Source organism: Rhea pennata, chromosome 4, assembly GCF_028389875.1.
Source record: "Rhea pennata isolate bPtePen1 chromosome 4, bPtePen1.pri, whole genome shotgun sequence".
In the NCBI taxonomy this organism is placed as follows: domain Eukaryota; kingdom Metazoa; phylum Chordata; class Aves; order Rheiformes; family Rheidae; genus Rhea; species Rhea pennata.
Genome location: NC_084666.1, coordinates 66,109,801 through 66,121,436, shown reverse-complemented (window position 1 = coordinate 66,121,436; position 11,636 = coordinate 66,109,801). Strand labels below are relative to the sequence as shown.

The 11,636-nt window shown below is 40.1% G+C and overlaps 1 protein-coding gene across 1 annotated transcript in view; it reads left to right on the top strand.

Moving 5' to 3' along the window:
• The first annotated feature begins 11,144 nt into the window (after positions 1–11,144).
• Positions 11,145–11,636, top strand: part of BANK1 (B cell scaffold protein with ankyrin repeats 1) — a 145,991-nt gene continuing 145,499 nt past the window's right edge. The window contains exon 1 of the mRNA XM_062574958.1: positions 11,145–11,274. Coding sequence (XP_062430942.1) covers positions 11,145–11,274 — 130 coding nt within the window. The remainder of the gene's footprint in view (positions 11,275–11,636) is intronic.

The following is an 11,636-nucleotide window of genomic DNA, read 5'->3' as shown; positions in this document are numbered from 1 at the left end:
GAGAACAGGCTGCCCAGGTGAAATGCCTAAAGACATCAAGATGCGCTGGGCACATAGACTTCTGGTCATGAGCTACACTATAAGCCTAGAAAAATACTTCTTTTGTTAATAAATAACTTAGTTTTCTTAGACTGACTTTTCAAAAGCTTTGTCGTTAACTTCAGCAAACAGAAACTTTGTAGAAAGACCTTCTCCCTGTGTTCTGGAAGTTGATTGAAACACTCTGAACCATCATCACAGTGAATTTGGATATTTTTCCAGTGCTGTGAAATCCTTAAAAGGAAGAGTTTTAATTAATATAAACTTTTAATTCCTAAGAAATAATGATTGAACCTGCCAACCTTCACACTGAATTTTCTTCCCTCTTCAATTTTTATTCTAATATATCATGTATGCATTCTGGAGAGATGAGCTTTGCTGTGGTAATCCCCCCGGAGTCTTTGGAAACTTTGCCTATGGAAGCTATATCAAGATCTGATTTCTGAGGCAACGAACACCTCAGATTTGTATAAGTTATGAAGGAGGAGTATTTCTCAACAAACAATTTCTCTGTTTCTATAGGATCTATGAAGCTCTAGTTCTAGCCTGTATTTCTGGAGCTTACATTTACCTTTATTTATATTGTGTTACTTTCATACGAGATTCATATATCTTCTGTGTAGTGGTCCCAGCATTAATAATTCTGCTGACAAAAATGAAAACCTACAAAAACATACATTACTGCAGACTTCACCATTGATTTGAATAGTGTAAATGAACATGCAACTCTCTTCAGGTCTCAATGTAAAACAAGTGAAAAAAATGTTTTTAAGCATTAGTCAGAATTGGGCAGAAATTTTCTAATCACTGTTAAATTTGTGATTATAGATATGGGCCTGGTATTAACTTTAATTGTATCTTGGCTTACACGATTAATTTAAGGTAGTTTGTTGATTATAGCTTATCTTTCTCAGATTAAAAGAAACATCACAAGCAAGGTATATTCCTTGAGTAAACACTTTAATATGAATCTATAATCACTAACTAACATTTTAGCCTATGATAGGCTGTTTCCCTATTAACATGAAAGAAAATGAAGTTTACCGTGGCTTGCAGGGGTTGTGTGCTTTATTATGTATCTCTTTGATTCCACTTCAGAAGCTCAGCTTTTAAGAATATCAGACAGTTTTGATGGTCTTTATCATTTGCCCTCTAAACCTCTAAGTGAGAAAGGATCTAACAGGCAACTACAGCATCCATCAAATGACATTAAAATCTATTGTAAAGAAAGGGATGGGAGAAGAAAGAGAGAGAGAGAGAGAGAGAAAGTGATCTCCTAGAGCACACTGTCCCATTTGGGAAATTGCATAATCTAGGCAAAACATGATACAAACATTTCTTCTTCCTTTTTCTTTGCTAAAGAAAATACAAGAGCAACTTTATTCTTCTTCATGCTTTCTCTTTAGAAAGCAAAAATCCTGCTGTCCACTGTAATAAGAGAAGGTTCTGGACATTTCATGTACTGAAGCACAATCCATAAATGAGAAAAAGACAGCATTTTATTGCATTCTGCCTGGGTTATGTAGTCTCCAAAACTATAATGTGTTCTCCAGTGGCCTAGATATCAGGGTGTTACTCGGGTGTAGATGAAGATCTTTAGTTTTTAATTAATAATACATAGTGCAGAATCTGAAAGGCTATCTATAATTTATGTATCAGTGTCTCAAAAGCAGTCATTCATGCATTATATATTCAGACAGAAAATTCTCTTGCTTTTATTTTATTCTCCAATATAAAATACATTAAGATGTTATTATGTATTCTCCAAAATGGACCAGTGCTACCCAGCACTTCACAGCTCTCAGAGACATCAGCTTCCATCAGGTTCTCTTTGCTAAAAGAGGCTGAATGTGCAAGAGCATCTCCAATCGAGCATCTCTCTCTTTCTCTCCCTCCTCTCTGATGGCCTTTTAAAAATGATCAGACCATTTCTTTGGTATGTGTTAATTTACTGGTGGAAAGATAGCTAATGTGGGGGGGAAAAAAAGTAGTTTATAAAATGGGAAGAAAATGATTTAACAATAAAGGGTTTCCAGACTGTACTTATAAAAACTGATCATGGTAACATATCGCAAGACTTTCATAAAATAAAGGAATAAAAAAGTAATTTTTCAAACAAAACTTTAGGCAAAGCTATTATATATCAAGTATGCTTAACATTAACAGTCATTCTCATCATGCTGTCCTATTTTCAAAGCACCCACCTACATATGGGCACTTTGTAAAAAAAGAAAAATAAGGCATACTGTGCATGCTGAACATGCAAATCTTAGAAATTGCTTTCAGTGCTGTATTTTACTCTTCCTCTCTCAAGCTGCAAAGCCCCAAAAAAGTGTTGCCCAGCTACGCAGGGCAAAAAAGCTCTTAGACTTTCTTATGCCATCTTTCTATTGATCTGTTACAAAACAGCACGGACAAGATGCCAGTGGGATCAAAGGAGCCCTGCCCCAGGTGCTGGGGAGGAAGAAATTCCTCGGTGACTGGGAGTCCCAGATACCTGACAGACAGCCTGAACTCGTTTGCTCCAGAACAGAGAGAAGTAAGTCACATCTACATTTGCTTTTCTGCAGCTCCACTGCAGCAGATGTGGGACCAGCCCAAATCCAAGCTCTGTTATTTTTAGACTTGCTCCTCTTTCATGTGCTGTGCTCCTTGTAAAAAAATAGTTCATCTTTTTTTTTCTTAAGTACTGAGATAATCCAGCCTCAACAAAAATTTATGTCAGTAGAGACAAGAAACATCTTCCAACCTCAGAAGAATGAGGCAAGGATAAACTAATTAATAATTGTGATGCATCTAGATACTATGATGATTTGTATGTAGTGAGACAGTAAGGTAGGAGATTAGAATTCGCAAGCCAGCTTTCAGAAAAGTGGGAAAAGGAGTATCAGCCCACACAGAAAGATTAGATAAAAATGATCATGGCTCTATCTGAGTCTAAAGTCACCAGCTTAATTTTATTTCCTCAGCACAATAATACGTAGGAGGGAAAAAAATGAACTGTTCAACATGATCTATAAGCAAACAGCTTAAAAGAAAGAAATGTTGCTTCTTGAATAATTCTCTGAGATCCACATACCTTCCTTTCCTTTATATGCAGAAAAAAAAAAAAAGCTGCTCCTCCAGGGATGTCACATCAGAAAAGACCAGCTATAAAAATTTGGGGGTTGGGTTTATTTCTCTCTCTCTCTCTCTCTCTCTGTTTCTCTTACCTAGCATTAATACAAAGCCAGTTTGTACAGTATGTACAACTATAAAATGATCACCTTTCAGCATTGGAATTTGAGGATGGAAAGGCTTTTCAGGGTTATTCTTACTATGCTGAGGTGTTATCAGACAGAATATTTAAGTTGGTTATTCTAAATTACAGCATATTTTTCCTTCAAAATTTGTAGTTCAATGACCAACTGGCTCTTAGTAGTTATTTTGAAGATTACAGTAATTACACCTCAAGGAATTTGTTTGTAATTACCTGCTTCTTGGCTTAATACAATTTTAAAATATTACAATATATGAATTAGCAGGTAATTATCATGGAAATTTAAAATACACCAACCCAAACACACTCCATGTGGGTTTTGAAATAACATTTTGTAATATTGCAAAGTATCCACTCTGGTGAGTGAACAGTTTCTAATTATTTTTATCTCTACTACTAATCTTTTCTGTTCCGTAAATTTGCACGACTAGCTATTTTAAATAATCTCACATGTTTTTTCTCATGGGACTCTATAATGACAGTTCTTTGCAAGATGGTCTACGTTGCAAAGTTACCTTTCTCTGATATGAAATCAGTAAGAGGAAAAAAAGACAGAAAAATGCTCTATTTCTTCATGTTTATTGGCCAATCTAAAAAAGTCATGGGAAAAAAAACCTTGCAAATACATCAGGCTGAGGCAAATATGAAACAGAGAGAGATCTTTACAAGTAGTTAACTGCAGGTAAATGGCAATGTAACGTACTACTAAATTGTTTCTGCAACAGGAACTGTTAGATTTTTGTCATTAGTTGAAAAGTAAAATACTGGCAAATTAAGCTATAATTTTAGCAAAAATCTCCTAGGTCACCTGGTCCATTTCTTCTGTTCTGACAGGACTGAGCTGTTCTTTTTGAAGTGTTTTGTATAACCTGATTTTGAGTAACTCCAATTAAAAAAGTGAATAAGATCATTTCAGTGAAAGGCTCTTTATAATTCATCTGCCACCTGACAACTTGTCTTTGAAAACTGTACCACAAGGTAGTTAAACTTCATGCCATTCAAAAATATTCTTTAATAGACACTTTACTGGTTGCTTCTTACTGCTTGAGCCGTATCTGAAAAGCATTTTCTTACTTGAAGAATAATGACTATAATATGGTCTAAAGTAACTCTAAGATCAAAGCTTGAAGATATGTTCATTACTAAATTAATAGAAAGAGGTTGTAAATAAACATTATTTTATAACAAATCATTTCAGTAAAATAATTATGCTCTGAATAATTACAAAGAGTCTTCAATAAATCAAATGCCAGGACTGTGTATTTCTTGGCTACTGAGAAGAAAATGACAACAGTATAGCCTCTGAGGCACATTCAGTCAATGAGAAGCAAGTGCTGAGTTGATCAGTAACTATATATCACCTTCACTCTCATTTCATTATAACTCTGAGTATCTTTTTGCAACCTCAAACACTGAGGTAAACAACCTCATTGTTTTTAGATCGCCACATGTTTCTACAGTCCCATTAAGCGGTCTTGAATTTGTCCTCCCATGTTTGCAACACATAAGGTTGCTATTTTTCATGAATGCAATTAAAGTATCCCCTTCCTTTATCTTCCCAATCATTTGTAGTATTGATTTTAAACAGGATCTAACCATTACTCCTGCAGTGACCACTTCATTGGACATACTGCCAGATATTTTACTTATTCAAAAAGAATGTACTGCCAGATACAAAGGAAGAAAGAGTGATGTATAGGAAAGTATGCATGTGGATTTGCAGGAGAGTGAAGAGGGGTTAAATCTGACTTGCATGAACCAAGAACACAGCCCACAGGCAGAGAGCAATCCAGGTCTAACAATACCAGTGTGTGTGCATTCATCGATGCATTCAGCGAAAAGAAGCAGCAAACACATTATTCTGCTACTGAGAGTCTGGACTGGTTTGAACAATTGTTTACAGTCTTTCTGCTTGTTGCTTTATCTGTGGGATACATATAGAAAGACAAACCAACAGCTCATTTATGACCATGCTTTAATTCTAAGCCATCAGCCACTTCTTTGTCTATTTGATGAGATTTGGGTCCAAATCAATTCAATCTAACTTTTTCTAAGAACACCCTGTTGGGCACTGCATCAAATGATTTATTAGTGGAATAGTTCTCTAATACAGATTTTCAAATAAAGTCATAAAACAATTGTGATGGTAGGTATTAAAAATTCATACTCATCAACAATTACCATAAGACAGGGATAAGACACATAAGATACTACCTCTAAAAGTATATTAGTTTGCTATATAGCATTATACTGTGGTGTTAAGTATCTTAAGCTGAAAACTACATTTGCACTGGTTTCTAATGACAACACAATTAATTCAGCTTGTAAGCACTGAAGGCTTAAATGTCATCTCATGTAGAGATTTTGATTCAGCAAAATCTAGATGTTTAATGTTACCTGTACATGTATATTAAAACCAATATCACAACCACAGGTAGTTCTACATTAAATTATATTCCACAGGCGAGGGAAAAATTTTGAAATTTTTAATTCTTGCTCTCATTTATACCTGCTAAGCTTCCTTAATACTATATACAAAACTCTGTGTGACTACTAAGAATGCTATGTTGCAATAGGGAGGAAATGTAATTTTTAATATAAGAATGAAATTAAAGACTGATACCAATCATTTTGTGACATACTGCAGTGCTTTTATGTTACAGGCCAGCTATTTTATATTCTTTTATATTTCATCTCTGTCATTAACCAATTTAATCATAGTGATACTAGAGAAAGAAGCTATTAGATTTGTCTCACATCACCCATTTTTTCCTTAACTGACATTGTTAGTAACATTCTGGATTCACGTTCCCTTTAAGATTTATTATTTTAGTAAGTATGAATTTAACTAACAAAATGATGGTCCCAACCACTATTTTCTTGCTTCCTCAAAAGCTATCATGCAAACCGATTAACACTTCCCTAATTCTTTAACATCTCTTTGTAAGATTTAACCTGTATTTAGAAATAAATCTTACACTTATGTAGTTTCTCCTTTTTTCCACTAAACAAGAAAAGTGGACAGTCAGCTACATTTATTTAAATTCCTACAGTAGTTTCTGGTATCAAAATGAAGCATCTGTGTGCACTAGATAAACATGATCACAGTACGAATCTAAAAAACACCACATATACAACCTCATCATAAGATACAAATATGAACTGAAATGCAATGCTCCAAACTGCTTATGTTAGCCATTTGGGAAATATTTCACATACTATAATGTACCCTAGCCATATCATCAGTGGACTTTACAATGAAAGCTGTGAGTAACTTGAGTTACAGAGTCCTGCACTTAGGAAAAAATAACCCTAGGCACCAGTACAAGCTGGGGGCTGACCCTGGGGAGAGCAGCTCTGCAGAGAAGGACCTGGGAGTGCTGGTGGATGACGAGTTGACCATGAGCCAGCAATGTGCCCTTGTGGCCAAGAAAGTCAACGGTATCCTGGGGTGCATTAGGAAGAGTGTTGCCAGCAGGTGGAGGGAGGTGATCCTGCCCCTCTCCTCAGCCCTGGGGAGGCCTCATCTCGAGTCCTGTGTCCAGTTCTGGGCTCCCCAGGACAAGAGAGACATGGAGCTACTGGAGAGAGTCCAGCGTCGGGCTACGAAGATGATCAGAGGGCTGGAGCACCTGCCCTATGAGGAACGGCTGTGAGAGCTGGGCCTCTTTAGCCTGGGGAAGAGAAGACTGAGGGGGGGATCTTATCAATATGTGTAAGTACCTGAAGGGAGGGTGTCAAGGTGACAGGAAGAAACTTTTCAGTTGTCCTGTGTGACAGGACATGAGGCAATGGGCAGAACTTGAACCACAGGAAGTTCTGCCTGAACGTGAGGGAGAATTTCTTCCCTGTGAGAGTGATGGAGCACTGGCACGGGTTGCCCAGAGAGGTTGTGGAGTCTCCTTCTCTGGAGATCTTCAAGGCCTGCCTGGATGCAACCCTGTCTAACATGCTCTAGGTGACCCTGCTGAGCGGGGAGGTTGGACTAGATGATCTCTAGAGGTCTCTTACAACCTTACTGATTCTATGATTCTATGAAGTGAGAGAAAAAATTGCAAGAATACTTCCAGTTCTACTGCAGGGTAATTTTTGTTTAGACCTTACAGATGGGTAGGAAATAAACATGTAATACATGCAGTCATTTATAACAGCAGTATATTGGATACTAGTTATATTCAAACTAAAAGCCGCTATAATAGCAGTATATTCACAAAGGGAAAAACAAAAACAGCATTAAAAAGAAGACAGTTTGGAGAAGGTCAGTGAATAGCTAAGGTAAAAAGCATTGCAGAAGTATATAAATATCCTAAAATAAGTGTTACACGCCTTGGATGTTCAGAGACAAATTTATACTTAAAGTAAACTCAATTAAATTGAAGTAAGGTTCACCAGACAACACCCAGACAACTTGAATCCCATACTGACATCATTCCAGATGCATGTTCACTATGTTTCAACACAGATTTTTTGTTTGTTTTTCCTCTAATACAGCACTGCTTCATGACAAGCATTGAGGTTGCTTAATAATTTAAATAGGTCTTTCTCACCTTGAAACAGTAAGTGTTTTTACATTGCCAGCTGTAATTACGAATGCCATAAGTTTATGATACTTACAGAATTTGATCATTAGAAATTTAAAGAATTAGAGAAAGGTCACTTTTTCTGCTGGACCTGTAGAGAAGAACCCAATACCAGAGATTACACAGCAAACTTAATTTGGCTATTTTCCTTGCTGTAGAATGGCATTGACAGGAATATTTAGTCATATGCACAAGTTGCATCTCACCAGAGATAAACTTCATGACTGAGCTGGCATAGGAGAAGTATAAACTGATGGCAGTGATCCAACAGCTGGGAAATTCAACTTCTTTGTTCTTAGAAATACAGCTTCTTACCACAGCTTTCTGCAATACTGTCCTGAGCTGTGACAGGCCAGGAAGCAGCACCATGCTTTCACCCTTACCCCCCTATTGCTCTCATCAGTGTCATGGTAAGGCTTAGTATCATGGCCTCAAAAACAGCAATGACAGCAAAAGAGCCCAAAAAAACCTCAGTCTTCAGACTTAGAACACTAGCTTGGCTCAACCAGGTTTATTATGTACAAGCTCAGCCCCTACACATTCACCCTAACTATCATCAGGTTAAAGCGCATGTACTACTGACAACCGATCTGCATCACAGCACAGCGTCTCTTAAAACTGCCATAATCTTTGTCAAGTTCGATCCTCCCTTCAACTGCGATCAAACACCAGTTTCTGCACTACATTGCCTCTCTATCTGCACTTTCTCAGCAACCTGTGCTAGACATTCTCCTTCCAGCCCTCTGCCTAGCACCATCTTTCCTTCCTCTCCTTCTGATAAGGATCCACATTTTGGCCTTACTATTGCAAGCCTTCTTGTGTACAGCGTGCACTGACCAGGGCCTCAGCAAGGCCTCCACTGGGAGCAGCCTTTCATGCTTTTGGGCTTTGCTGAAGCCCTATCTTTCCTCAACTAGCAGAAGCCTGCCTGTTTGCTTTATATGAATTCTATGTGCTTATACAATTTTAATAGGCTTTGCTTTATATATTGCTTGCTTATCTAGCTAGAACAAATCTCATTCTTTCTTTTAGGACTAATTTCCATGGTGTAGGCTTACTTTTCTCTCAAAACACAAATAATTGGCCTATCGAAATTCAAGTTTGTCCCTCATTCTAACACCCAGGAGACAATTCCTGATTTTGATTTTTTACTGGAATAACAGAATTCTGAGTTCACTTATTTTTATATTTAAATATATTTCTATTTAATTTTTTCCCTCTTTTGAGATCTTCCTTCTGTAGCAAAGATCACAGCCATAGTTCAGACTGCTAACGTATCTTAATTCCACTACCTGCTGTCTTCTATGGAGCAGCAATTATTACTGCCTTGGCAAACTAGTCAGATAAATTATTCCCAATTGTTTTGTCTTTGACACCTCCCCTCCTCCATTATAAGGTATCTCCTTTCTATTCTTCCTGCTCTTGACTTAAGACTAACAACACTGCAGCGCTGTGTTGCCTGTTTCCAAAAATACAGTACAGGAATGCAGTACTGCATAGACATCTCTTACTTCAGTAAACACAATCTGACGTAGAAAACAGGCAGAAAGGAAAAAGAGAGTTATTCCAAGCTCTTGCTGGTGCACATCCAGACTGACATGACTGAAGTCTGGGTTTTCCTTGTGGATATGTAGCCAGAGGTTTCTGCTGTATGCCAGGCCATGCCAAGCCAAAAGTTCACCAAAAGCACCCACTCGTTAGCAAAAAAGACCACTGTGAAAAAAAAAAAGTGACCAAATTAAAAATAAATACCTACTTGCATAATGACAAGAAACTATCATGATGGTTCAGGTTCCTCACAGCTTCCCAGGGCAGTACAAAAGCAGCTCTAAGACTGACGCTCAGCTTCTTGCAGATTTGCAGTTTGTGGTTGATTGCAAATGCTGAAGGTTTTGTTGTGACTGAGTCATCTTTAAAGACTGACTCTGTATGGATTTTCCTCTAATACTGTTCGAATTCACTCTGCAGCCTTTCCTTCAGTCCAGGTAGAGCTGAGCATTTGTCTCCTCTACCTTGGCCACTCACACTCCTGAAACCAATACTGAGGAACTTCATCTCGGAGACCAATAAAACCTTTGACAAATTTCACTAAAATCAGCCGTTGGGCATCAAAGCTCTGGTGGGGAAAGGGAATGCAAACAGAAGTTTAAAGTGCAGACAAGCTTTGCTTCCTCCAGAAACCAATTTAACATCTTCTTCTTCCAGAAGGTACTTTCAGCTCTCCTGTAATCCCAGTTTAGGGGCAACTCTTGCTCCTCCTTGTTGGTCCAGCCTTTATGGCTACTGCTCCCTTGATCAATGGCTCCTGACTACTTTTGAGGGCTAGCATAGCAGTGGGCTGAAGCATTTACAGTCTCTCTCATGGGTTACTTTTTCAGTTTTTCCAATTTTCCTCTCTGCAATGTCAAAAAATTAACAGACAGTGAAATACCAAAGGGGTGTCAAATCATTTTGAATCCGAATGCCTCAGTGCTGGGCATTAAAACTGCATTGCTATAATAAAGATCTCAGCACATGTGTGGAGAGGGACGTCTTCTGAGCACCCTTCATCCATGGTCCGCTCTCCATGTGCTTAAACAACGCGACGCTGTGCCTCCCTGGGACGAAGGAAACCCTGAGCTCTGCCGAGATGGCAATGCTCCACTCCCTCCTCATTTTCTCTTCAAAACTAACCAACTTTTCACAGACGAAGCCTCTTCCCGCGTGTAACGGCCGGGGGGGTGGGAAGAAGGGAAGCGACCTCAGCGGCGGCTCCCCTCAAGCCCCCGGCTCCCCTCACACCCCCGCCGCGCAGGGAGCCCGGGGCGGGCGGCGGAGCCCCGCGGCCGGGAGGAGCATGGGGCCGCCCCGTTCTTCCGGCCCGGCGGCAGCCAGGGCAGTATCCTCTGCCTCAGAGAAGGAAGGGGCGGCGGCGGCAGCGGCGGCGGCAGCGGCGCCATGCGCCCCGCAGGTGGGCTGGGGGCAGCCCGAGGCGGGGGGGGGGGGGAGGGGGCAGGCTCGCGCCGGACCGTTGAGAGCGGCCGTTGTGCGAGGGGTGACGCCCCGGGTCCGCGCCAGACCGTTGAGAGCGACCGTTGCGGGAGGGGCGGGGAAGGAGAGGTAACGCCGCGGGCTCGTGCCGGACCGTTGAGAGCGGCTGTTGCCGGGGGTTCAGGTGACGCCCCGGGCTCGCGGGCGCCGCCATCTCGCGGGCAGGGGGCAACCGAGTGGATTAGGCAGGGCAGAAATGGAGGTGCGTGAGGCTGCCAGGGTGGGTGAAGCCGCCTATGGGCGGGCCTCGTGGTGAAGGTGGTTTAAGGGCTTCCACGTGGAGGGTTGCGCTGTGGAGGCATAAAAACGGTGCTTTTCCCAGGTGCCAGTGGCTGCGTGATCAGGGAGTGAAGTTGGTGGAGTGTGGTATGATTGCTCTGGTATAATGGCATATATCCTGACTTGGAAGTGCTTTGTTTCTCTAGGTTGCCGTCAAAATATGTTTGAGAGCGGAGAAACCTGTGCAATGTCTTGCTGGCTGTTTCTTGGTAAAGCAGGGCCACAGAAAAGCCTGAAGCTCTATGCTTGTTTATCTGGTGTATATACCCGCTTAACGTGGCTAGCCCCCAAAAGATGTTTTTTCCTTGCTTATTTTAACTAACTTCACCCCTTTGAATGTTTTCATGATAAACTACAGAGAAGATTTTGTTTAGTAGGCTGTTCTTAGCACCTCGAAACTGTTTTACATAACTCTTCTTTGAGAATTGCCCTTTTTCTCAAGATTTATT